Source organism: Vidua macroura, chromosome 2, assembly GCF_024509145.1.
Source record: "Vidua macroura isolate BioBank_ID:100142 chromosome 2, ASM2450914v1, whole genome shotgun sequence".
In the NCBI taxonomy this organism is placed as follows: domain Eukaryota; kingdom Metazoa; phylum Chordata; class Aves; order Passeriformes; family Viduidae; genus Vidua; species Vidua macroura.
The window spans coordinates 160,250-188,134 of NC_071572.1; the positions used below are offsets into that span (position 1 = coordinate 160,250).

Sequence of the window (27,885 nt, forward strand, 5' to 3'; positions counted from 1 at the left end):
ATGGTGTGATTCTTGGGATGGTGCTGTGCAAGCCCAGCAGTTGGTCTTGATGGTCCTTGTGGATGCTTTCCAACTCAGAATGTTCTGTGATTCATTTTGCCAAATTATGCCAGAATAGCACATTAGACACCTTGATAAGTGACTCTTTCAGGGCCAGGATCAACCTTTCAGTTGAGCAGACTATCTGAACTGCAGTGCTATAGTAACACATGAGAAATTATTTACTCAACTGAAGAAGACAGATATTAACATGAAAGCTCTAAAATGTGGAAGACTGGCAAAAAATATTAGTAAATTAGGAGTTTTATGCTTGAGGAAATGCACAGTCTTTTCAAGGCCAGTTTTAGAGCTCCTCTATTTCAATTTTTTTCAGTAAAGATCTCAGAAAAAAAAGTACTTGGATAAGGTAGCTTAGTGACACAAGATCAAGAGGCATTGTGAGTATAGAGGGTGACTGGGACATAATAAAAGCAAGAAGCTATTATTAAGGAGTAGCATAACAGAAATGGAATTCAATTCATCAATTCATAGTAGACAGTCCTGTGGTTGACAGGGGTGCCCAGAATTGCATAATCCAACCTCTTATGTGAAGACAATCAGCAATAATAGATAGATCAGCCTTGGAAACTTGCAAGGGGATGAGATTCACTTCTCTATTAGTATCTTTTCCAGTGCTACACTACTGTCCCAGCGAAAAAAACAGTCTCTAATTTTCACTCTGAATCTCTCAAGGTGTGTGGTCATTGTTATTGTGCTACTGTCTGCATTTGGTTCCATCATCTTTGTAACCTGTCCTTGAGGCAGAAGCAGAATGCTGTTAAACAGCCATACTGCTTAAGCATCATCAGACCAAGAGAGCCCAGCTTCTTCAGTGTCTTATTATAAATTGATCAGGTGTCCCAGACCACTACCTACCTCCTACAGTTTTTCAGTATCTCTCATGAACAGGGAGAGACAAAAATGTACGGTGAATTCCAGTTATGGCTTCACAATATCCCAGTTCAAGGGGGATGATTGTTTCCCTCAGTCTGCTGCTGACCATTCTCCTAATGTAGTGGAGAAATTGGTTGCCTGATTTGCAATGAGGACATCCTACTGAGTCTTCATTCCATGCTTATCCCTACTCTCATGTTCCTTTCAGCAGGACTGTGACTCAGCCAGATGGTTCCCAACCTGTAGCAATTTTGGGGTTATTCTGACTCAGATGCTGAACTTTGCACTTCTCCTTATTGAACTTCATGAGGTTTCTGCTAATTTCTTTCTGTGAGTTTCTAGATACCTCTTTGGACTAAAAGGCCACCTTTCAGTGACCCCTCCTAGTGTCATCTCCTGGATGTCATCTCATGGAGTCTTGTACTCCATTGTCATCACAGAGTATCAACAAACACTGAACAATACTGGCACCTAAATCAGTGCTTGGTATATTTTGTTGGCTGCTAGACACCATCTCTGTATTGAGTCACTGATCACTACCTTTACAGCCCAGAGGTGCAACCAGTCTTCAGCCCAGCCAATGCTCCATTCACTCAGACCATATGTCCTCAGGTTGTAAACTAAAACTCAGTGGGAGCAGCTGTCAATGTTGTCAAGGCACTTTGCAGCCACTGCTTTCCCTTCATCCACACAGCCAATCATTTGGTCAGAGAAGCTAATTGGGCTGCTCAGGCATGATCTGTGCTTGCTTAATCTGTGCTGACTATTTCTGATCGCCTCTTTGTTCTCCATATGGTCAGAATTGGATTCTGAGACAATGCAGTCCCTGAGTTTTCCAGGTGTGGTGATGACCTTCACAAACTGGTGGTTCTCTGAGTTCCTTATTCCCTTTCTTAAAGGTGAGTGTAATGTTTGAATAATAGAATCATAGCATGGGATGGGCTGGAGGAGCCTTTAAGGGTCACCTACTCCAACCCCCCTGCAATGAGTAGGGACATCTTCTATTGCATCAGGTGACTCAGAGCGCCATTTCAACCTGACCTTGAGTGTTTCCCCACCCTCACCATAAAAATTTCTTCCTTATACCTAATCTGAATCTACTGGGTGTTTTTTTTGGTTTTGTTTTGTTTTTTTTTTTTTTTGTTTTTTTTTGTTTTTTTTTTTTTTTTTTTTTGGTTTTGGTTTTTTTTTTGTTTTGTTTTTGTTTTTGTTGTTGTTGTTGTTGTTGTTGTTGTTGTTTTTAAACCATCACGTCCTGTCATTAGAGGACCTGCTAAAAAGTCTGTCCCCATCTTTGTCATCATGCCCCTTTAAGTTCTGGAAGGGGCTCTAAGATCTCCCCAGAGCCCACTCTCTCCAGGCTGAAGAACCCCAACTCTTTCAACATGTTCTCACAGAAGTGCTCCAGATCTCTGATCACTTTTGGGGCTCTTCTCTGGATCAATCCAACAGGTCTGTGTCTTTCCTGTACAGAGGACTCCAGAGCTGGGAGCAGTGCTCCAGGTGGGGTCTTTCCAGCGTGGAGTAGAGGGGAGGAATTATTGCCCTAGTCCTGCTGGCTACACTATTGCTGACAGAAGCCAGGTGCCCTTAGCCTTCTTGTCCACCTGGGCACATACTGTCTCATGTTTAGCCACTGTCAACCAGCACCCCCAGGTCCTTTTCCAACTTCCTAGCCACTCTGTTCCCAGCCTGGAATGCTGCCTGAGGTTGTGGTGATTCAAGTCCAGGACCCAGCACTTGGCCTTGTTGAATGTGATACATCAGCTGATCAGCCCATCAATCCAGTCTGTCCAGACCCCTCTGCAGAGCCTTCCTACGCTCCAACAGATCAATGATCCTGCCCAATGTGGCTGAACCCATCAGCCTTCTCCTTGTCCTTTGTTACCAGTTTGCCAGTCATGTTTATCAGCAGACTATAATGTCTTTGACATTTCTTTTCTGGCTGACATTCCTGGAGAAACTCTTCTCATAATTCTTTGTATTTCTCACCAAGTTCAGCTCCAGCCTTCCCTAGACAGCTGGGCAAGGTCCCTATACTCCTCTTGGGATACCTGTTCCTGTTTCCACTGCCTGTGTGTTTCCATCTTGCTCTTTAGTTTGACCAGCAGGTCCTGACTCAGCTGTGCCAGTCTCTCACCTTCCTTGCCTGATTTCTTACACACGGGGACTGAGAACTGTTGTACTCTACACAAAATGTCATTAAAGGTCTGTCAGAGAAATAAGAGATATGATAGCTAAGTCAAGGCTGAAGTTATTGAAACTGGAACAGGCACAAGATTGTAAGGACCATCTGACCATCTCAGAGCACACTGAGCCATGGCCTTTAGCAGATGATCTTAGCAACAGACCCTCGTCAACAGCAGTTTCTCCACTGAGAAATCGAAGAAGGTCCAGCAATGGTTACTGGCCCTAGAGGCTGCATGGCTCCAACAGACACACAGACTGCTGAGACCTGTCTGGAGCAGGGAAAAACTGCCCAAGTGGCCAAGCCGAGCTGAGGAGCCAGCTGTTGGTGGGGATGCCTGGACAGTCATCAGTCTTGGTTTTTTTTTTTTTCCCTGGCATAGACTGGTGGAGCCCCAGTCCCTTGTAGCACAGGCACACTGAGTGAGCATCTTCCAGCCTGGACCTTAGGAGCCCTGATGTGAGTCAAGGTGTTGGGAGGTCACAGGTACTTGAGCTCGGGGTTATGTGCTGAAGAAGCAACTGCGGTAGAGAGGAAAGAATGGCCTGTGATCATGTCCCCACATGCTCACAGTGTCGCCCACAGCCTCATTTCATCCCCTGCCCATCCGTCTCCCTGCCCTGTCCCGTCCCACTCCTGCTCTGGCTCCTGCCAACCCCTTCCCATTTTCTCCGGCTCCCGGCACCCACCGCTTCCTTCCATCCTTCTGTACCCCGGGTCCAGCCCTTTCTACCTCTCCGTGTCGATCCTGCTCCCCGACCCCTTGGAGCCCGGTGATACCGAAGCACCACCCGCACCTCCGCTCGCCCATCCGGGGCCGCCTCGAGGCCGCGCTCCGCCGGCGCGCTCCGGTGCGGGGCGGGGAGGGGGGCGGTGGAGGGAGCGGGGGGCTGAGGGCGGCGCTGGGTCGGATTTCAGCAGGAGCCTTCGCGCCGAGCCAGTTCCGAGCCAGCGCCGACCCGCCGCCGAGCGCTCCGCGGGGCCACAGCCGCACCGGGGCGGCCGCGGCACCGGGGGAGCACCGGAGCGCTCGGGGCACTGGAGCGGCCGGCGGTACTGGAGAGACCTTGGCGCCGGAGCAGCGGGGAGGCTGCGGGACGTCGTGGCGGGGCCGGACCCTGCGGGATGTGAACGCCGCCGGCACGGGACGGGCAGTGTAAGTCCTAGCGCCGCGGCTCGGCCCCTGCCGGAGCCCCGCACGGTGGCATCGTCGCACGGTGGGACCGGACCGGGACCGGGACCAGGCGCTTTGTTCTGCCTCCGCCGCGGAGACAATGGAGCTGGGGGGGTGGGGGGGGGGGCGGGGGAGAACGGGGGGACGCGCCCGAGGCGGCGCAATACCGCGGACCCGCGGCCGGACCGGGCTCGCCGGCGGCCCCGGCGCTGGCGGCTGCCGGGCGGCACGGCACGGCACGGCACGGCACGGCACGGCACGGCACGGCACGGCACGGGACCGGGCGCTCACGGTGCCGCTGCAGGGCAGACCCGCCGAGGGGAGGGCGCTCAGCGGAACCGTGGAGGCGCCGGGCGGGGGCTGCGAGCCCGGGCGGAGCGGGGAGCGGGGCTGGCAGAACGCCGGCACCGAGGCCGCCCGGTGCGGGACGTCCGGGAGCGCCAGGAACGGGGACAGGGAGCAGCAGCGGACGCTGGGCCCGGCGGCAGGGGAGCCCCGGGAGGCCGGAGCTCGGGGGAGAGCGAGCCCCAACAGCCGGGGGCTCCAGTGTACAGGGAGCAGGCGAGGCCCCGCAGCGCCTTGGCGATGGGCACAATCTGGCAGGGGCCGATGCAGCGCGGGGATGTCCCGAGACTGGGACTGTGGGAATTGACTCCAGCGCGGAAATATTTAATTAGACTTTCCTTTGTGGGAGATGCGTTCTGAGAGACAGGAGAGCCCGCGGGGAGCCCCAGTGTGGCACAAAAATGGGATTCACAAGGATGCAGTAGGGACTTAACTGCATCCGCAGAAAAGGAGTGCCACCGCCCCTCTGACTGCCCGGGGCCATATCGGAGGGTCATGGGGCTGTGTGGCCAGGCTGGGAGCGAGCAGAAGGGTGCTGGTCCTGCAGGCCCGGGTGGGAGATGGTAGGAGAGCCAGGAGGCACGGAGGTGGCTGTAGGTAGTGATAGGCTAAGTAGAGGCTGGAAGTGAGTTGTTAGCCCAAGGCTGCACTGCAGGCAAGTCAGGGCTGTGCATGGTTTCGAGGGCAGATGATCTGAAACTAGAGAGAGAGAATCTCTGTGAATATACAGGAGGAAAGCATATTCCAGGTCAGTGACCAGTGCTCAGCAAAGATTAAACAGTCTTCCTCTTCTGGACTGGAGTCTCAAAAACATCATTACACAAGTCATGGCCTCTCATGTCAGAGCTAGGGTATGGCATCAGCAGCATCTGTAGCTTTCATGAAGCCTTTGCAGAGCAAGCACTCTGACATCTGTTTGTGGCATGCACAGTGGGTGCCATCTTTCCAGCTCCTCTACTGGGGCTGCTGGGAGCCCACTTCCCCTTTCTCATGGCTGACAGAAGGCGCAAGCTGCCACTGGCAAGGGTGCACACAGGGTCCCAATGTAATTCCATATCTTTTTTCTTTCAAAATATCACACATCTACTACATGTAGGCTGGGCTCTCCTGGTGCCCCAGCCTGTCAGCTCTAGGCTTAGATGGATGTTGCAGCTCGGTCCATTTTAGCTGCCCTTCCTGTCAACCTCGTCACCATGGTTCTGGACCTCAAAGACCTATGTGAAGAGATTCTCATCCTGGCAGTTTCCTTCAGAGACTCCTGCTGCGGTTCTTCACAAGGGATCTCGGTGCCCGGTGGTGGGAGGGACAGAAAGGGAGCAGGGCAGTGTGGCTCACATTACATAGACCGGCCAAGCTAGCCCTGCACTGAGCTCGGCTAACTGAAAGCAGCTGTTCAGATTTTGTGACTCTGCATCCACTGAGGTCACTGCTGTTTCCCTCTGACCCAAACCTGCAGACCTCATTTTAACAGGGGTCTGCTGGTACCAGGGATGGCTGCTACCTCCGACTGGTGCTGTCTAGTAAAGTTCCACCTTTTGCTGAAAGATAGGCTTGCTGTGAAACTACTCAGTTGCATCCAGGGAGGATAGAACTGGAGAAGCTTATATAGGCTTTCATCACCAGTTTTCCAGCCCAGGGACCCTAATTTTTGTTCCCTGGTTGTGCTAGTGCTCTCAGCTGCTCTTCACACTCCCCAGATTCGCTTTTCAAGTCTCTCTTCTCCCCTCTGGCAGTCCATAAAGCCTCACTGGCTTCTCAAGGCAATATTACTAATGGAACCAGGTGGGCTTTTCCCCATGTCTTTGCCCTGATTTCTTCCAGACACCACCCAAGAACTGTTAGCTCTATCCTGTCCTTAGTCACTGAAGTTGCCCCAGGGAATCTTGGCCCTCTACCTGCTTTTCTACACTTTTTTTTTTGTTTGTTTGTTTAACAAGGCTTTAAACTCTCTGCCCTGGCCCTTCCCATGACCTGAGCATCTGGAGCACCATTGGAATGGTGCAGTCTCATCACAGAAGCTACCTCAGACCCCATTTCTCCAGCACTGCCTTTTCTGGGGGTAGGCAGTTACCCCTCCATCTGGGGAATTAAAACTAGCTCCAACAGAGTGGCAGACCTGTCAAGACCACTGAGTTGGTGCAGATTCCCAAATCGCAGCGTGCAAAAGTATTTTCTTTTGACTTAGGGTCCTAGGATATTGTGAGGGTTCTCATCTGCTGGGTGCAAGAAGAGCATGTGGATTTACCTCAGACTGTGTGGATAGGCCTCAGACTGGATGCCCACTGAAGTAAACATTTCTTTATGAGTAGAAAATACTTTTAAATTATTTTGTTTCTGTCACTAACCTAGGATTTACACAGGAAAAAAAAATCTAGACAGCTGATCCGAGGTGGGAAAAGGGACCCAAGAATACCATCATATGTGCCCTGGAAAGGGTTAACACCGCCGTGGAGTTCTTTGGTCAAGGGCTGATATTCTTAGTCCCCAAACTAGGCATTGCCAGCCACCTCCATCCCCCAAGACAGGGAGGTTCTTGCTCCTGCATCTGACATGAGCGGCTCCTGAGTGTGGTTATGGGCCCAGCAGCAAACGCTTTCAAGAGAGTCCAAGTGTGAGCTCATGCTGCCGCCATCCCCGCAGACCACGAAGCCTCGTTCGCTGGGGCTGAGCGGGTGTTGGGGTCGGTGTTCCTCGGCAGCTCCTTGGCCGCTGTGTTATTCCGGCTGTTCTCAGGAGGGGAGGGCAGTGCAGGGGCTGGCAGCCTGCGGGCACAGGGCGGGTGTCCGGCGTGTCTGCCGTGTCCGGCTGCGTTGCTGCAGGAGCTGCGGCTGGCTGTGCGTCCCTCCCCCACTGCTGCAATGAAATGCAGTTACGGGGAAAGGGAGGGAAGGAGCCGGAGCCAGCAAGGAGCAGCGAGAAGGAGACAAAGGAGGGGAGTGAGCAGCGGAGGGTGTGGGACGGAGCAGCTGGCAGCTCCGAGGGAGTCGCTGCGTTCCTACGGCACTGCCACCGCCCTCCATGGTACCGGCTTGGGGCACCCACAGATCTCCGTGCCAGCCCAAACAATGAGCATGGTCTGATTTTATCCCGGGCATTCCCAGCTGTGGGCACATCCTTTGCAATACATCCTTTTTGATTTATTGTTCACTGGATGGAAGCCCACTCCAGTTCTGTGCTCCTTCCCAGGGACACCAGATTTGCACTTCATGGGTTTTTGGCACCTATGTCCCTGAGGTCCTGAAAGGCACACTGCTGGGGAGAGAGGGGGGTAGGGGCTAGGATCTCAACCAGTGACTCGCTGAGCTATCTCGTAATTTGAGACCAGCTTTTTTCAGGGTAGAGAGATGCAAGGCTGCTGTTTGCCCAAAAACCTGTGTCCTCCTGCAGACGGCTCTGAACCTCACAGGGAGCATTCAGCTGTTAAAGACACAGGGCATGCTGCTCTGGGGCACCTAATGCCAGTGCTGCCAGTCGGGCAGTCTTTGGAAGAGCACCTGAGGATGTAGAAAGCACCTTTGTGACAGGGTCCTAGCTGCTCTCCTCGGTGCACTGTCAGGTGTGCGCTGCTGGGCTGACTCCAGGTGCTGTCCCAGGTTTTTGTTCTGGGCAGGCTCTGACATATTGTCACATTTTCTTCTTGTGAGGGACAGGCGTTACATAGTGATCGGGCAGCAGGTACCTGGCAGGCCTTCCGTCTCCAGGCTGTTTTCTATCCTTCCTTTGCTCTCTCTTAACCAGTATCCTCTGGTCTGCATTCCAGGCAGGATTAAAGCAAACTCTGAAAAGGAGATCAAGCCACCCTCTGCTCTGCTAGTTGCCAGCCATGGAGCAGATGAAGAGGTCAACAATGCTTCTGCTGGAGCTGCTTATTCTTGGGGGCCTGAGAGCAGGGATGGGCTCTGCTGTCCTGGGCACCCTGGATCTACAAATAGATGAGGAGCAGCCGGCTGGCACCATCATTGGGGACATCAGTGCTGGCCTACCCCCTGAAACTAGTGCCTACATGTATTTCATCTCAGCACAGGAGGGCAGTGGCGTCTCCACTGACTTGGGGATAGATGAGAATACTGGGATCATCAAAACAGCTCGTGTCCTGGACCGGGAGACTCGGGACCGCTACAGCTTCATTGCTGTCACCCCAGAGGGCATCACGGTAGAAGTGAACATCCAAGTGAATGACATCAATGACCATGCCCCAGCGTTTCCCAAACAGCACAGCACCTTTCAGATCCCAGAGCACACACCCATTGGCAGCAGGTTTCCCTTGGACCCGGCCTTTGATGCTGACAGTGGCCTCCTGAACACACAAGGCTACATGATTAAGGGAGGGAATGTGGGGCAGGCCTTCCGCCTGGAAACACGTCGAGGACCCAATGGGGTCCTGTATTTGGACCTGGTGGTCAGCAACGTTCTGGATCGGGAGAACCGTTCATCATACTCACTGCTGCTGGAAGCCTACGATGGGGGTTCTCCGCCCCGGAGCACCCAGATGACACTGGATGTGTCCATTCAGGACATCAACGACAATGCCCCCAGCTTCAACCAGAGCCGCTATCATACGCTCATTTCAGAGAATCTGAAACCTGGCAGCAGCATCCTGCAGGTCTTTGCCTCCGACGCAGATGAAGGTGACAATGGGGATGTGATTTATGAGATCAACCGACGGCAGAGCGATCCTGACCAATACTTCACCATTGATGCCCGGACTGGAGTCATCAAGCTCAACAAGGGTCTGGACTATGAAGTGAGGAAGGTGCATGAGCTGGTGGTGCAGGCAAGGGATAAGGCTGTCCATCCTGAGGTCACCACAGCCTTTGTCACTATCCATGTGCGTGACTACAATGACAACCAGCCCACCATGACTATCATCTTTCTGAGTGAGGATGGCTCCCCACAGATCTCCGAGGGAGCCCAGCCTGGACAGTATGTGGCACGCATTTCTGTTTCTGATCCCGACTATGGAGAGTATTCCAATGTCAATGTCACACTGGAGGGAGGAGATGGCAAATTTGCCCTCACTACCAAGGACAATATAATCTATCTGATCTGCGTGGACCAACTTCTGGATCGGGAAGAAAGAGACTCCTATGATCTGCGGGTGACAGCTACTGACTCAGGAACACCCCCGCTCCGGGCAGAATCAGCCTTTGTGCTGCAGGTGATGGATGTTAATGACAATCCCCCGCTCTTTGACCAGCAGGAGTACAAGCAGAGCATCCCTGAGGTGGTGTACCCCGGCAGCTTTGTCCTGCAGGTGACAGCTCGTGACAAGGACCAGGGTCCCAATGGGGAGGTGCGGTACAGCATTCTGCATGGCCGCGACACCCACTCCAGCTGGTTTACCATTGACCCTGCCACTGGCATCATCACCACTGCTGCCCCACTGGATTATGAAAAGGATCCTCAGCCTCAGCTCACCGTGCTGGCCACAGACCGAGGAACTCCTGCCCTCTCTTCCTCAGCTGTGGTGCACGTGGCCTTGCAGGATGTCAATGACAATGAGCCAGTGTTCAAAAGTAACTTCTACAATGTGTCCCTGAAGGAGAACACCCCTGTTGGGACCTGCTTCTTGCAGGTAGGTACAGGTATTGAGGCCAGAGCTCAGCAGGGGCACAGCCAGGGCTGTGAGCAGCCTGGGGTGGGAGACCTGGTAGTGCAGGGTGTTTGCTGCAGGTGTTGTGGCCTTGATGGGCAGCGTTTGCAGCAGGAACGCCCGAGCAGAGATCCCCACCCTTGGTGTGAGTCTGGAATGGGGCCAAGTTGTGTACATCCTTTCTGTGTGCAAGCAGTGGGCAATGCCACTGCCATCGGGCACACCACAAGGCTGCCCATCATGCAGAGCATGGTGTGGGCCTCTCTTGAGGTGGGTCCTGCTGTGCCAGGCCTTGCTTGCATCAGTGTGGAGCTACCTTGCAGCCAGGACACGCAAAATGGGGCTAAGGAAAGTGATACTGCCTCTGGGAAACTGCCTGTACCAGGCTTCAAACTTCCTTCTCCCCCTGCGAGGTCATTAGCCCGAGTTTATCAGTGTTGGTAAGACTAGTTGTGAGCATTAGCATTAATTATCCTAATGAGTTAATGAGCTGAGACTCGTGCTGCTGCACCAGCCTTTATGTAGCAAGAGGTTGCAGCTGGGGCTGGAGAGCTTCTGGGCCTTCAAAAGTTCTGTGATGAGCTAGTGATGCCATTGAGATTCTGTGTGTTGTGTTCCCTGTGTTTGGTGTTTCTGCTGCAGCTTAGGCCCTGGACCTCTGGTTCCTGGGACAGGTGATGCCACCTGCCTGAGTTGGGGTGAGGGCAGGTGTGGGGGTGCAGTGAGGCAGTGCCAACCATGGCAGCATCCAGGCTGTCCATCGGGACAAGCACTGGGGGCACTTCCTTGCTGGAGGTGTGGGGCACGGGGATTTCTAGCTGGGACCATGAGAAGCTCTGGTGCCAGGCTGGTGAGAGGGGCCCAAGGGGACAGGAAGAACAGAAATTCTGGGATCCATAAGACAAGGCTGGAGGAGGTCCTGTGATTTGGCCAGGTGACCTCTAGGTCACCCTGGAAATGGCAAGAAAGAATGGTCTATGGGTGCCCTGTGGGTACACGGCAGGGCATAGGGGGTGTGAGTGTGGGCTGGGGAGGATGGATGGGCTGGGGGCGGGGGGTGTGCATGCAGGTGACTGATGGCATGGGGTGAGAGTGCTGGAGAGGGGCTTGTTGGGGAGTGAGTGTGGGGGATGGGGTAGGAGTGTGGCGGGAAGGAGGAACTGGATGGGAGCAAGCGCCAGGTGTGAATAGAGAAGGAATGGAGGAAGGCATGTGGAGCAGGGGCAAGTGTAAGATGGCATAGATTAGGGGGCTTGGGGAAGGGTCGAGGTAGGATTAGGGGGAAGAATGGGCAGAAAGAGTGAGTGGGAGATGAGGAGGAAGATGTAGGTCAGAGGAGATTTGGGTTTGGTGTATGCAGGGCAACACTACACACTGTCCCAGTCTGGGGTGGATGGGGATGGGGCAGGGCTGGGGACAGAGATGGGGAAAGGGTCAGGGATGGGCCAGGGCCAGGGTCAGAGCAGAGGTGCTGTGTGTCCTGGCGTGAGCATGGCAGTCCCAGGCCTGTGTACAGCCCCTGCAGGGAGGCCCCCCTCTTTCCTTGTCCGTGCCTTCCTGCTCAGTGCTGCTCGTGTGGGAAGGCGTTCTGGAAATGCAATCGGAGATGGCGGCTGGGCTCCTGACGGCGGGTTGGGGCCGGGCTGGAGGGAGCGCGCCCTACAGAGGAAATGGGGCGTGTGGGCACACCCAGAAGAGTGGCCAGTGCACGGCTACCTGGCTCTGCGCTGTGCAGGGACAGGGCTGGCCTGGCAGCCGGCAGTGACCAAGGCTTGGCCCCATTTCGATGGTTTTGGCTTAGTGCTGGTGTTTCGTTTGGAAGCAGCGCGTCTGGGCTGAGCACAGGTAACTCCCGCGCGGCCTCGGCACAAAGCAAACAGCTCACACATCTGCTGCTGCTTCCTCTGAGCCAGGAAATGTGAGAGGATGGGAAAGGAGGCTGGCCAGGCCCATGGCTTGATCGAGGATGCAGCAGGAGCCAGCCGAGTCTGGGAGCTGGGCAGAGCCAGCTCAGGGAGCCCTGGGCTTGGAGCACAGCTGCCTGGCATGGCCACCCCTGTTGCCTCAAACAGGAAGGCTTCAGAGGTGCTGCCAGGGCTCACGGTGGCCAGTGCCCAGCACTGTTCCCCACGAAGTTGCCCATGTCAGGTGTGCTGCCCCCACAGCTCTTTTGTGCTATTGCTCCTGCTTGACTCCCTCTCCCTGTGGCTTGCAGGCACTGGGGCTCACCCTGCCTTGGGACAGTAAAGTATGTTTGTCAAAGTCTGGGTTTTGTCCGGACCCACACAATGGTCATGAGTGCTCAGGTCATGGGCAAGCCCTGCCAGATGAGGTACAGGACACAGGACGGTCACCCAGGTCAGCACAGAACTCAGTGGGTTTGCTTCTTTGTCAGTCTGCCCCATTTTTAAGCAGAAAACCCTGGGAGGAGCCTGTTTTTAGACAGTGATGTCTACTCTCCGTGGACAGGACAGAAAGGTGGGGAAGGAAGGAGTCCCTGTGAGTGAGCAGGAGAGACCTGAAGAGTTGCTACAGATGATCTGCTCCCTTGCAGTCTCCATTCTGTCTGCCTGGACAGCCTTTGTGTCTGAGTATGAACAGGGATGAGCAGAGCAGGTTGCTGGCCTGAGCTTCTGAGAAAGAAAAAGGAACTCATAACATCTTCTCTGTTTATTACTCGTGTTTACTATGGGCCAGGTCCCACAGTAGCAGACTGAGCATGAAGCAAAGGAAATAGCAAACTCGCTGTTCAAATCTGAGATGAGAAAGAAACACTGGTGGAGACAGAGCCCAGGGTAGCAGTGAACATGAAACCAGGAGAAAATGGAGTAGGAGACTGTCCCCAGCTGGCTGCCCTGCTCCTCTCTGCTGCCATGAGCTGATGTTGCAGAAGCTTTAGGGCACTGGACCCTGTTCCAATGCTGTGGTCCGTGATGTGAAGCACTGCTCTGGTATAAATTCACCCTGCTGGTTTAAATTTGCTTTAAACATTTGACTGTGTACCAGCACACTGCATGCATGGTCAGATAGTGTTTTTTTGGGACTTTCTGACTTTTCATGCTAAATCAAGTATTGTCTGTGCTCTGGCAGAGAGAACTGTGAACCCCATGTGGTGAGCATGGGCTGATTGGACAGCAACCTGAATGACATGGAGCGGTGGATTATTGATTCTTGCATATATCCAGTATTGATGATTTTGGAACCAGGGTTTACATACTGCCTTTGCACCCATACACAAATGCTGGGAACATCAGAAATTAAAAGCTGACCAGCAATGCACCTAATGTAGAGTCTCTGTGGTTCTGAGGATAAGTCTGATCAGTTTTTGGTTCTGGTTTGTGATCCCATGGGACATTCATGGGCAATGCTACATGCATAGCACTGGGACAGCCCCATGGGCTGTTTTTAGCCCCAGGGAGGAAGATTTGGATGAAGAGCTGTAGGCTACACCAGGCCACATACACTGTATTACCAAAAGAGAGTCTGGAGGGCTGTTCCTGATGCCTTGGCTGTGCAGCAGGAGGGGGCTGTGCAGGGACACAGAGCCATGCATGGACCCTGGGGCAGCACGAGGACTAATGCTCACCAACTGTGGGCAAGGAAAGTGGTAGGAGGGACGGGGGCACTGCTGCCTGCATTTGTGTTCTTAGGGCAAGGGATTTAGTATCAACCTATTTTCAGACCTTTGCACAACACAGAACAGGCCTCCCCCTCCTTAGAAACAAGAAGGCAAGCTTTCCAAAGCAAGATGGGGAGATGGCTGGGAGCGTGCTGGGGGAAAGAACAAGGGGAGGGGAAGTATCACGGTCCTGAGGAGCAGGCTGCCATGTGGGGGGATCTGGGGGTACACAGGACTGTGGGCATGGGGGAGATGCTGGTACATGGGGAGGTTGTGGGGGGAGGTGAGTGCTGTTGTTACCGCCAGAAGAGCTGCATTTGTTCCAAATTCCTGTGAAAGTTATTTCCTTGCGCTGCCAGCAGCCTCCTCCTGGGCTTGGCACAGCAGCCAGCGCCATGATTAATTCAAGTAGCATTTCCCCTGGAGCTGCAGCAGCTTTTCCACTGCAGCTGAGAGGCCCCAGCCCCTCGCGCTCCTCTCCCCCCATCCTCGGCTCCTCCTCCCAACCCCCTTGAACAGCTCCCTCCTTCCTCCGTGCAATCCCCAGCCCCCTCACAGCTGCCCCTTTTCCCTTACCTCTGCTTCTGCTCTAGGCCCCACAGAACTCCTCTTTCTACCACTGCCCTTGCTCACACAGCTCACTCATCCATGTCCACCCACAGCCCCACCCACACACGCTGCCCTCCAAAGGGCCAGTCCTTCTGCCTCCCTCCTGTGGCCCCAGTCACCAGCATACTGTCCCGCTGGACCCCAGTTTCTGCTCCCCCTTGTTCTCCCCACACCCCTCAGTCAGTGCCAGCTGCAGTTGTCTTCTCCCCCAGGACCCTTGCCACTGTGATCCAGGGCAGCTCTCCTCTACCTGCATAGCTCTTGGGACATGCCAGCCTCTCCCTGCTCCCTGTGGAGTCCCAGAATAGTTTCAGGTGGGAAGGGACCTTAAAGATCATCCAGTTCCAACCCCCTGCCATGGGCAGGGGCACCTTCCACTAGACCAGTCCTGGCTTTGGGCACTTTCAGGGATGGAGCAGCCACAGCTGCTCTGGGCACCCTGTGCCGGGACCTCCCCGCCCTGACAGGGACGAACTTCTTCCCAATATGCCATCTAACCTGGTCCTCTGGCTGTGTGAAGCCATTCCCCCTTACCCTGTCACTCCAGACCCTTATCCAAAGTCCCTCTCCATCTCTCTTGGAGCCCCTTTAGGCACTGGAAGGGAGTCTAAGGTTTCCCTGGAGCCTTTTTGAGGTTGAACACCCCCATCTCACCCAGCCTGTCTGCAGAGCAGCTCCGTGTCCTCCTGATGTTGGGGGCCCCATCCCAGCCTTGCTCCCTAGGCTCACCCTGCCTGGCATGCTCAGTCTTGTGCTGACCCCAGCCCAGTCTCTCCTGTACATCTTACTGATCTGTGTCCCATCTTTTTGTATAGACCTTCTCTGAGCACTCTCTGCCTGAGCTCCGTATGGCTGAAACCTAGCCCTGGTTTGGGGTCGTTCTCGCTTCAGTGCCCCCCAGGGTCCTGCCATTTCTGCCCTGTGCTGTGGCTGCCCCATTCAAGCCCCCCACCTTGAGCACTCTTCCCAGCCCTGCTCTGCTCCAGGACTCCCTGCCCTTTTCTGCTCCCCAGCTTCCAGGTCCTGTTCAGCTCCTGCACTTTCTATGGGGCTCCCTATGCCCTCTAGCTCCTGGCTGCAGGTGCCATTTCACTAGCAAGGACACCCGTAACCCAGGTGCAGAACTTCACTCCTTGTCCATCTGTGCCCTGGTTTGTCCCTGTACTTGGAGGCCCCTGGGCTCCCAGAAGGGTGCTGGGCACTCCCAGGCTCTCTCATCTCTTGCCTAGCCCCACTGTTCACATCCTGCCTCCCTGCCAGTGTCTGTGATTAACCCACTTCCCCTCACCCTCTGAACCGAAGGTTTTACCCCATCTCAGGGCAGCCCCTGCTCCCCATGCCCAGCTACATGTGTTTCTGGCAGCCTGCGTCTGTCATAGAATCACAGAAGGGTGGGAAGGGACCTTAAAGCCCATCTTGTTCCACAGCTGCTCTGGGCAGTGTGGAGGCCTTGGCTGTGTGACCACCAGCCAGACTCCTGCCCGTGTCTGGGGCCTTGGGGACCAGCAGTGCAAGCCAGCAGTGCCGGCAGCTGCGCTGGGGCTCCCTGGACGGGGGGCTCTGGTAGCCATGGGGTCTGACCCTCGCCTTGGCCACGTGTGCTGGACTGTCACTGGGCCAAACCCTGACCCTGCTCCCTCCCCTGAGACCTGAGTGTGCTGGAGGCTGAGACAAAGCCCTGGAGACAGGAACAGCTCCTGAAATAGCTTCGTGGCTGCTCCCTGGCCACTTTTAGCTGGTCAGTGGCTGTGCCAGGGCTGGGAGGGCAGGACGCCTGGCATGCACTCAGGCGCAGGGAGCCATGCGTGGGATCACTGACCACACTGGCGCCAGCCTCCCCTCCTCTCCCACCAAGAGCCGTCACTCAGAGGGGCGGGAGCCCCAGAGCCAGATGTTTGCCAAAGCCACAGCACAACATGTGCGCAGCAGAGCCCCAGCCGTGGCCAGGCTCCAGATGAGTTCCCTGCCTGCTGACTGCGCTGGCTGGAGTGGGGAAGATGGCTGAGGAATGGAGCCTGAGCTGCTGAGCAGTGCTCCATCACTTCACAGTACTGTGGGCTGGGCGAGGGCACAGGTCAGCAGGAGGGCTGTGAAAGCAGGAGATTTGTATGAGGGGCTCTGGTGATGTGCTTGAGATGGGTCTAAGGGAAGGGGCAGCTTTGACTCCCACAGGGTGAGGGACCTTGGTGTGGGACTGTACTTCTGGGAACTGTACCACCTCTGGGAAATGTAGGAAGTTTGTTGTGCCTTGGCTCCACTTGTTCCTTCTGTCTTGCTGGGGTACTGGGAGGAGGGTGTGAAGTTGCAAGGCCTCGATACCCATCACTGCCCTCCCAGCTCTCCATGCAGTGGGGAGAGGCACGCTTGGCCAGGACCCTGCTTCCTTTTCAAAGTCTGGTGCTCTGGTTTCTTGCTGCCTAACCCTGAGTCACCTTGCTGTTCTCCTTTGTTGTCCTCTTCTGCTCTGTGGTGGCCACAGCACTACTGTTGCATGCTCTTCTCACCACACCTGCAGGCAAGGAGGGGCAGGTAGCAGATGCTACTGCCTGGTGTGGTCAAGGCTGCTGTGCAGGGACAGGGAGCAGATCAGCTCTCTTGGAACAATTTGAGCTCAGTGGGGAACTGGGGTGTTCAGGAGGGTCTTTGGCTGGAGATCACAGAATGGCTGAGTTTGGAAAGGACCTCTTGAGAAAGTCTAGTACAACGCCCCCATGCACAAGCAGCACCATCCAGAGTTGGTTGCCCTGACATCCCCACTTTCCTGGGAAACATCATAAAGAAAAAGTGCTTCCTGATCTTCAGAGGGACTCTCCTGTGTTCCAGTGTGTGCCCATCCCCTCTGATCCTGACACTGGGCACAACTGAGAAGAGCCTGGATCAATCGTCTTGTTGCCCTCTTTCCTGTATGAATGATACCCCTTCTCCAGGCTGAACCATCCCAGCTCCCTCAGTCTTTTGTCACAGGAGAGGTGCTCCAGTCCCTTCATCATCTTTGTGGCCCTTCCCTGGACTCTCTCCAGTATGGCCATCTCTCTCCTGTACTGGGGAGCCAGTACTGTATTGTAGGAGTACTAAGGAGTACTGTACTGTACACAGCTCCAGCTGTGGCCTCACCACTGCTGAGGAGAGGGGCAGGATCCTCTCCTTGACCTGCTGGCCACACTCACCCTGATGCTGCCCAGGACACCATCCTCCTTCCTTGCAGCAAGGGCACGTTGCTGTCTCATCTTCAGCTTGGCACCCATGAGGACCCAGAGGGTCTCTGCTGAGCTGCTCTCCAGTGGTGCAGCCCCCAGCATCTGCTGGTGCAGGGGATTGTTTCTTCCCCAGGACTGAACTTCGCACGGTCCCTTATGAACTTTAGGAGGCCTCTCGTCCCTCCCTGCAGCCTCTCAAGGTCGCTCCAGATGCAGTATGAGCCTCTTGCAAATCAACCAACTCCTCCCAGTTTGGGGTCATCAGCAAACATGCTCAGGGTACACACTGCACCATCAAACAGGTCATTAATGAAGATGCCAAACAGGACTGGAGACAGGATTGACCCCTGGGGCACACTGCTAGCAACTGGCCTCCAAGTAGATATTGTGCCCCTGACCACCACCCTCTGGATAGGAGGCATTCAGCTGGTTTTCAGCTGGATGAGGATCTCATTGGGGAGAGTGTCAAAGAATTTAGTGCACTTCAGGTTGACAATATCCACTCCTTTTCTGTCATCCACCAGGCCAGTCATTTATCATGTGGATCAAGCATGATTTGTCCTTAGGGGAAGCTGTGCTCACCACTCCTGATGATTTTCTTGTCCTTCCCATGCATAAAAATGGTTTCCAGGAGTAGCTGCTCCATCGGTTTCCCAGGGATCAAGGTGACACTGATTGTTTTGTAGTTACCTGGGTCCTCCTTCCTTACTCTTGAAGACAGGAGATATTTACCTTCCCACAGTCTTCAGGCATCTCCCAAACATGACAACTGAGCAAAGATTATTGTGAAGGGCCTGGCAGTGATGTCTTTCACTCTGTTCTCTGAGACCTGAGGCTCCTGAAGACCCATCTTACTAGTAGAGAGTAAGGGAAGGAGGGTATTAAGTGCCCCTGTCTTTTATATGTCCTTTGTCACCAGGTCCCTAGTCTCCTTCAGCTGTGGGCCTACATTTTACCCAGCCTTCCTTTTGTCACCAGTGTACTTATAGAAGCCCTTCTTGTTGAGTTTGAAATCCCTTGCCAGATTCAAATCCAGTTGGGAATTGGATGCCAACAGCTGCATTCCCATGTAATTACACTGATCAGTGAGTGATTTCAGCAGAAGGTAGCCCAGATGTGTTCCCCAAACCCTGCCATGGTAGCAGCCTCTTCTACACCTATCCACGAAGTCTTCAAAACACAGCATCGGGGTCATCCCTGGGTTCCTTAACACATCCTCTGGTCTCAAGGGCATATGCCTTTTCATTTGCATCCATTGTCTGACAGAAAAGATGTATTTCTTCTGTCACTTTCATCCAGACCCTTTCGCTCATTACAGCCCCCAGGCAGAGCACTGCTCATGAACCTCTCCCCAGAGCCTGTCTCCCAAACTGTCTTTCACCCCCTGATTGCCCAGCCCTCCAAACTGTAACATCCTGCCTTGGATATGAGGACAGTGGGAGAGGGTGTCAAAATCCTTCCTAAAGTCAAGGCAATTGTCACCCACAGCTGTCAGCCCTTTGACCTCAGATCCCATCACTCCACCACAGAGAGCAAACAAGATGGTCAATCCATGATGGCTCTTCCCTTCCAGGATCTTTCATGTGGCCTAAAATATGCTAGAAGACTCACTCCATGATTCTCCCAGGGCCCAAAGTGTGGCTAACGAGAACATAGACCCTCAGATGATCCCTTTGGCCTTTGTTGAAGGTGGGATGTGAGACTTGCATTCCTCTAGGTGTCAAGGATCTCCCCTGGTTTGCTTCCACATGTGACAAGCAACCCTACAAATCCATTTCTTCAGCATCCATTGATGCAGCCTGTTGAGTCCCATGGATTCACATGGATCAATCTTTTCAAAGAAATACTGAGTCTCTCTTCACCCCTCTCTGGAGGCTCTCTGAAGCGTTTTGAACAGCATGGAGGCCTGGGAGGCTGGTGGAGACCAAGGTGGAGGAGGCACTGAGTGTCCCAGTCTTACCTGTGCCTGCTGCTGCTGATTCCATGCTCAGAAATGGGCCCTTCTTCAGGCCTTCACTACCAGCATAGTACAGAGGCTCTTCTTGGCACGCTCAGGCTTGAACTTTGACTTTGCTGACACACTCCTGACATGCCTGGCAATGTTTATAGATTCCTGCTTATGTGTCTTGCCTCCGTGCCCATCTCAAAGAATTGTGGAATGGTTTGGGTTGGAAGGGACCTTAAATATCATCTCCTTCCACCCCACTGCCATGAGCAAGGACACCTTCCACTGTCCCAGGCTGCTTCAAGCCCCAGTGTCCAGCCTGACCTTGGACACTCCTAGGGATCCAGGGGCAGGCACAGCCTCTCTGGGCAACCTGTGCTAGGGCCTCATCACTCTCACAGGGAATAATTTCTTTCCAATATCCAATCTAAACCTCCTTGCAGTCAGTGTGAAGCAGTTCTCCCTTGTCTTGTCTTTTGAGGCCCTTTTAAATAGCCTCTCCATCTCATTGGCTCCCTTCAGGTACCAAAGGGCCCCAGATGGGTCACTCCAGAGCCTTCTCCTCTCCAGGCTGAACAATCCCAGTTCTCTTAGCCTACACCACCTTTTGCATGGCAGCTTAGCCCAGAGGCCCCTGCTTAGCCCAAGCCATCTGCTGAGGTCTCTGTGTTTTCCTGAGCATTGGGATGGGCTGCTCTGGAGTGTGCTGTCCTGAAGGCTTGCCAGCTTTCCTGAGCTGCCTTGGCCTTCAGTGCTGTCTCCCATGAGATCCCTTCCATCGACCAGCTCCCTGTAAAAGCTGAAGTCTGTCTTGCAATCCAGGGTCTGTACTCTGCTTCTCTTCTTCCTCACTCCCTTTAGGATCCTGAATCTGCTGCTTCATGGTCACTGCAGTCACAGCTACTGCAAACTGCCACATCCCCAGTTAGTAGTCCCTTCTAGGGAACAGCAGATGCAGCTGTGTGCCACCCCTGCTTGGCAGGGACACTGGAATTCTTTGCGAGACCAGGGGTCTGTGATCCTAGCTTCCTCAGGTACTGCTGCTTCCTTGGCGGCTTCAGGTCAGGAATCTGCTGGCAGAGAATTGATGTCTTTGTGCTTAAAGCCTTTAGCGTCTGTGTGGGCTGTGTTCAGAAGTCAGAGGTGAGAGGGCAGTGGGGCTGCCATTCAGGCTCAGAGCCCTGGCTCCTGCTCCCACATATTCGAGCAGCAGGACTGGCACAGCCCCAGTGGAGAGTTTCCTGGGCAGTTCCACAGGCAGCTTGACCCCGTTTCCCTCTACTTTTCAGGCAAACATCAGGAGTCTCATGAGCTGCAGTAAAACCAGCTGTGGATCCAAGATTTGGGGCGGATGCTAAATACAGAGCCTGGGGCTGCCCTGCATTAACTTCTAGCAAAGTTCCTGGAAAAATGTCCATGCTTGGCTTAAAAATTTCCAGAAGTGGTGAACTCACCGCAGGCCTTAATGAGCCCTTTTGGTGGCTAATTGCCCTCACAGCTAAAAATGTGTCCCTGTCTCAAACTGCATGTGCTCTGAGTCTGCAGCAGTGCATGCTGGCTGAAATGAGGTGGTTGCCATACCTGGTGGCTGGTGGTCCCTGTGATGTCTCTCAGGAGTCCCCAGGAGGCATCACCCAGCTGCAGAGGGGATCCTGCTGTCCCTGGGTCTCGTGTCAAGCCCTGCTGAGTGTGGGCTGCCCACAGGCAGTCAGCCAGCCCCATCCCATGGGATTCACAGATGGGATATCAGCAGTCTGCAGGCAGGGAGCTGGGACTGGGGTGCACCAGCCACAGCCCTCCTCCCTCTGCACACAGTGGCAGAGCGCAGAGCAGTGTCCAGTGGCCCCAACCTCAGCCAACACTGTGACCTGGTCCAGCAGGTGTTTGCTGTTCCTGTAGCTTCTCTCTAGGCACCAGTTTAGCATCACCCATCCAAGGGAGACAAGAACCAGGTGCAGGGCTCCAGTTGTCATTGCACCAGTGATGTGACCTCTCTTAGATGCTGTGTAGGTTCACATTGGGCAGAGTTTTGTGTTGGACCAGCAGTTCACAGATGGTCCCACCACTGGATGGGACAGTGAAGCAGTAGATACATGGGATACCTTGTCCTGGCTGCACAACCAGGGCTGGTTCTGATACCAGACTGCTGGCTCCACCAGTTATCTTGCTGGAACATGGCTCTGGGTATCAGGAAGCTGCCAAGGAGATGGTTCTGCACTGAACAGTAGTGAGAGCTCATCTATTGCTTCCCTGTTCCTGAAACCTGGCCCAGGTCTTGTGGCAGGAAGCTGGATATTCCCCCTGTGGGTATTCCTAAGGGTGGCACCCATCAGAAGATGGTTACGGTGGGGAAGGGAGACTCTTCTGGAAGCATCAGAGCCCCTGGGCTAAGGAGTCTGAAGCTGCTATGTCACTCTGCAGCAGAGCATGTTGCTGTACAGTGATTAAAGCAGCTGATGTGCATTTTGGATAACCTTCAGAGTGAGAAGTAGTTCATTCTGAAGGAAAGAAAAGTCTTCATTTACCATATAGTACCTATTCCAGTCACCGTGGCAGCTGATTATGCATTTCCATCTGCAGTGGTGGAGAAGGCTGGAAGCTGACCCAAGGAATGGAAGAGGCACAGTGGAGTGTGGGTACAGGCTGTATCCCGGGCAGGGCAGAGGCACACCGGGGTGTGGGTACAGGGCTGTACCCAGGCACAGCAGAGGCACACTGGGGTGTGGGTACAGGCTGTACCCCTGTGATGACAGGCAGCATGGAGCCACTGTGCTGGTAACCTGCATACAAGCTCCAGTGATGTCAGCAGGGTCAGATTTGTGCTCTCTGCTGAGCAGCTCCCCAGGAAGACGGGCTGGGGCAGTAGGGAGGGGGATGGTGAGCTCTAGGTGGGTCCAGTTTCCCACAGTGCCTCCTGACCCAGTTCTGTCACAGCACCTGTGTTTCCAAGCGCTCTGCAGCTGGAGTGGGGAGGGGGGATCCTGTTCCATGGTGCTTCTTCTGGCAGCTGCTGCAGGGTTGGGGAGCAGATCCTCTGCACAGGAGCCTAGTGCTCACTGGAGATGTGGTCTCAATGTCTTCTCAGTTTCTGCCTGCAGGCAGCCCCTCAGACCAAAGGCAGCAGGGCTGCTGGGAGTGTCGCAGGTGCTGCCTAGCCTTCCTGGTGAGGACAGGGTGGTCCCACCCTGCCCATTGACTGTTCCCTGCAGGCCCAGCCATCCTGTGTCCCCTTAGCCTTGTTCCTCCATCCCCGATGACCGGGCTCGCAGCCCCCAGCCGGGCCCTCCGCTTGGCGCGCACGCAGCGTTCCTGCGCTCCTCGTGCGGAGCCGAGGCCCCATGGCTGCTGCGGGGAGGAGCTGTGGCTGACGAGGCCTGAACTCCACTTCACCCGGGCCTGGCCCAGCTGCCTTCCCCCAGCTCTGTCCCCCAGCTTTGTTCTCCATGGAGCTCCCAGCTGGTGGAGGAGCTGTGGGCAGGGATGTGGAGTCAGGAGTTGGTTTCTGCTGACCTGAGCTCTATAGGAGCCCGAAGGGGGAGCTGGGGAGGGCAAGCAGGGAGCAGCATTTCTCCTCCTGCTATGTCTGTCATAGTGGGTGCACTTCTTGTGCTGCAGGCAACGTGAGACTGGACTGTCACAGGGCAGTGCCATCCTCCATCCTCATGCCCCATGTCTGGGGCTGCTAGACTCAGAGCCCTGAGAGCAGGACAGAGCCAGGGCCGTGGTGACAGGGGGTGACTTTCTTCCTGTCCCATCCTGAGTGTCTTTGCAGAAAAGAAGGAATAGAGGTGCAGGGGCTGCTGCTGCTGCAGTGCTGCATGTCCTGCAGAAGAAGCAGTGGCTGGTCTGGGACAAGGACCACAGTTGCTGTCACACTGCGTTGTGATGGCGAGCTCTGAGGGTGGCACGGTGGCTGTGGCCATGGAGCAGAAGGTGGCACTGAGGTGTGATGGTGGTGCTGGGCCGGGTCTGGCTGGTGGTCTGTTCTGTTCAGGTGGTGCCTTCCCTCACACAGGTGACAGCCACAGACTCAGACAGTGGTGCATTTGGCTCCCTTTCCTACTCCATTGGCTCTGGTATCGGCAGCATCATCCCCACACAGTTCAGCATTGACAAGCACTCAGGGCAGCTGTGCACGGTGCAGCCCCTGGACCGTGATGAGGGCACGTCTGCCTATGACTTCACCATCACTGCTGTGGATGGGGTGAGTGCTACCGAGGCTGTGCATGCAGTGCTGCTGACCCAGCACTGTGCAGGGGGTGCTGCTGTCCTCGCACTGTCTCTGATGTGGTGCCTCCTCAGGGCGGCCTGAACTCCATGGTGTATGTGAAGGTGTTCCTGGAGGACACAAATGACAACCGGCCAGTGTTCTACCCGCTGGAGTACGCTGCCAGTATCAGCACCCAGAGCATGCCGGGGACAGCCGTGCTGCGTGTCACCGCCCATGACAAGGATGAAGGGCTGAATGGGAGGGTGACATACCGCATCATCCTGGGAAACTCGCCCCCGCTCTTCTCCCTCAACAAGGACACAGGTGAGATCTCAGGCAGCCAGAGCAGGCAGCAGTTGGAGCACTGTGATGTGGGAGCTATCAAAACTGGCCTGAGTGTCACTGCTTGGCCACTTCAGCAGTGCAGTCTGTCTCCAGAGTATGTCTGTTTCTGTCCCTGCCACATCTTTCCCTACTAAACTTCCTTAGCCTCTGGTAACCCCTTCCCAGACTCAGTCCCTGACTTTTTGTTTCTGCTCCCTGTTCTGTTCTTCATTTGTCCTGTCTTCCTTCTTCTCCTCATTCCCCATCTCCAACTCAGTGCGCCCTTCCTCTTGTGTGCTGATCACACAGCTGTATGATCAGCTGGATGATCAGGCTGTATCCTGCTTCCTTTCTTATCCCTGCCAGTCCTCTCTTCTCCAGCTCAGTTAACTCTCCTCTATAACTCTGTCACTCTTGATCCCACCATTGTCATTGGCTGCATCTGCTCGAAGCCAGAGCATTTTCTGCTGGGGAAGTGGGTGCATGGGTATGTGATGCCAGGGACTCTCAGCAGGACAGAAAGGTGCATTGGGAAATCTGCACACTGGTTCTCAAGTTCCCAGCAGGTGACTGGGAAGGTGACAAGCCCTACCAGCCCTCCTAATGCAGGGCCACCTCTTTTGTAAGGCCTATCAGCTATGGTCCTTCACTTCTATATCCCCTCCCAGATCCTCTCTGCCAGTCCAGGGCCTGCTTGCTGTGTTATGACACTCACCCTGTGCCCCAGATTGGAAGCCCTCTCCCTGCCTTTCACTGTCCCAAGAGCTGCCTTCTGGCTCATGTCCCAAAGCGTGTACCACTGCTTAACTCAGAGCTGGGTGTAAGATAAGTGTGGAGGATTTGGGGAGGATTTCCTGGGACAGCTCCACTCATTCACTCCAGCTCCTCCGTGGTGGGCTCCCAGTGTGATGCACATTGTTTCCTACTCCTTCTGGTTTGTCTTTTCCATCTTATGGTTTGGCCTGTCCCCTGGTGCCAGGTGACAGGGGTGCAGCACAATGCCACATCAATTACTTTTTTCCTCAGGTGTCATTTCTCTGTCATGGTCTCTGAGTGGCAAAGCCAACACCCTGGTGCAGCTGGTGATCTCTGCTCAGGATGGGGGGGGCCTTCAGGCACAGCCGAATGCCCGGGTAAACATCAGCATCGTGGAGGGCACAGTCTCACCCCCTGTCTTTGAGCAAGCTCAGTACTTCTTCAGTGTGCCCGAGGACATGCCAGAGGGCACCAGTGTGGGGGCTGTCCAGGCCCAGAACCCACCAGGTATGACCTCGTCCCTTTTGCATGTTGCCACTTTCCCTGTCCCTACACCATCCTTGAGGTCCAGCATCCACCAGACTTCCTCATGGAGTGACCCTGCTCTGAGAGCTCCACACACTCACACCTGAGTGTGCACCTAGCTCAGCACCTGTGCCCACACAAGTGTGTAAGCACACCTGGGCGTCTGTGCACGTGGGCACAGTGCTGCTGCACCCCTTGGACCACAGCTTCCTGACCCTGGGGCTGAGGCAGTAAGCTGGATGACAACTCATTCCTTCTGTCTCCGTCCTCTTGCCCACAGGTCATGCTGATGACATCTTCTATTCCATCTCCTCGGGGGACCCTCATGGCTATTTCTCCATCGACTCGGCCTCGGGGCAGCTCTGCACCAGCCTGCCTCTGGATCATGAGTCCCAGTCAGTTCTCATCCTGGATGTCCAGGCCCGGAGCGGTTCACCCCCTGCCTACAGCAACACGCGTGTGAAGATCTCCGTGTCAGATGTGAACGATAATGTGCCGGCATTCCCAACTCCCTCTGACTCCATCCTGCTGCCAGAGGCCACAGAACCTGGGAGTACAGTCTACACCCTGCAGGCTGAGGACCGTGACAGTGGTGCCAATGGACAGGTGACCTTTGAGCTGGTGTCGGGGGGTGAGGGCACCTTCGTTGTGGAGCGTGCCTCGGGGGCAGTGCGGCTCCTTGGGGCCCTGCAGTACGAGGCCATCTCAGCCTACAGCCTGGCCATCGTGGCCCGGGACAGTGGCATTCCCCAGCTCAGCTCCACCTTCACGCTGCTGGTGCACGTGCAAGCCGAGGACGACAACGGACCCATCTTTGACACTCTCACGTACCGTGTGGAGGTGCAGGAGGGTGTTCCCGTCTCCACCCGCTTCCTTCAGGTGAGGGCCCTGGCACATGATGTGGAATCCGCAGCCCTCACCTACCACCTGCGTGCAGATGGGGATGCTGCCAGCTTCGGCATCGTGCCTGAGAGCGGCTGGCTGTACGTCAAGAGCGCCCTGGACCGGGAGACGCGGGACCTGTACGTGCTGACGGTGCTGGCCTCGGTGGGAGGCACCGGGGCTGCGGCAGACACACGGAAAACCGGCACCAGCACCGTGCGGATCAGCATCACCGACGAGAACGACAACAGCCCTCGGCTGAGCGAGGAGCGCTACTTCTTCACTGTGTCTGAGAACCAGGCTCCTGGCAGCACTGTGGGAAGGGTGATGGCAAGCGACCGGGACGCTGGGCAGAACAGCCGGCTCACCTACCGCCTGCTCCAGCACGACCCCAACTTTCTTATTCACATGCAGACAGGTGAGAGACTCCTGGCCTCCTAGGCAGGGCTGTCTGGTGAGAAAGCCCAGGGCAGGGCAGCTGTGATGGTGGCCAGGCCAATGCAGCAGCACAATATTCACCTTACAGCCCCCACAGTGCTGGGCTCCAGCAACATGCCTGAATAACACAGCTGAGCACAGGCTCTGCTCTAATGCAGCTTGTGGGCTGAGCTGTGTCCCTACTTACCAGTGTTCTCACTTCTTGTGCCTGCCCCATTCCTGGAAGTATTCAAGGCCATGTTGGATAGGGCTTGGAGCAACCTGGGATAGTGGAAGGTGTCCCTGCTCATGGCAGCAGGGTGGAACAAGATGGGCTTGAAGGTCCCTTCCAACCCAAGCCCTTCTGGGATTCTCCCTCACAGGAGAGGTCAGCACCAAGCACAGCTTGGATCGGGAGCAGCAGTCCAACTTCCAGCTCCTGGTGATTGTGCAGGATGGGGGAGCACCACCTCGCAGTGCCACCGGAACCATCTATGTCACTGTCCTGGATGAGAATGACAACGCTCCTGCTTTCCTCCATGTGGGCAGTGGTCAGGAGCTAACTGTGCAGGTAGGTGTGCAGGCTGGAGCACTGATGGTGGCCTCTGGATGTGGGGGCAGGTGGTACTGCTGGGGAAAAGGGAGTGGGTAGGCGGACCCAGGAGAGTTTCAGGGTAGGAGATGAACAGGCATGAGTTGGATCCATGCAGCAGCCAGGACAGTTTGATAAATTTAAGATGTGGCAGGAGGGGCATGTCCTTGGGCAGGGCAGACATCCTGGTGCACAGAGCAGGCAGGGACTGTGGAGGGTTCTGGCACAATCAGGACTGGCCAGCAGAAGCTCTTGGCTCACACGTGCCTGTAGGGAGGGACAGCAAAAGGAGCCCTGAACCTGACACAGGTTCAGAGAAGAGCCAGGGTGAACAGTGGTGCGCAGGGAGATGCACGAGGCTATCACTCTCTAGGTCTGGGGATTTTGGGTACAGCCACTTGTCTTTCCGGGAGGTCAAGAAAACGTTGTCCGGCTGGGCTTGGCATGCACAGGAGTTTTCTGTGAATCTACTGTGTCTGCCAGCCAAGCTTTCCCTGCACACTCTGGTGGCAGCAGTTAGTGGGCACTGCAGACCCAGCTGCATGGGTACTGCTCAGGAGAACTGGGTGAGGACCT

General features: G+C 55.0%; 1 protein-coding gene across 1 annotated transcript in view; it reads left to right on the forward strand.

The window, feature by feature from the left end:
- The first annotated feature begins 8,463 nt into the window (after nt 1-8,463).
- Nucleotides 8,464-27,885, forward strand: part of DCHS1 (dachsous cadherin-related 1) — a 36,895-nt gene continuing 17,473 nt past the window's right edge. The window contains exons 1-6 of the mRNA XM_053971811.1: nt 8,464-10,215; nt 23,619-23,807; nt 23,906-24,137; nt 25,164-25,400; nt 25,699-26,718; nt 27,101-27,288. Of these exons, the coding sequence (XP_053827786.1) occupies nt 8,464-10,215; nt 23,619-23,807; nt 23,906-24,137; nt 25,164-25,400; nt 25,699-26,718; nt 27,101-27,288 (3,618 nt within the window). The remainder of the gene's footprint in view (nt 10,216-23,618; nt 23,808-23,905; nt 24,138-25,163; nt 25,401-25,698; nt 26,719-27,100; nt 27,289-27,885) is intronic.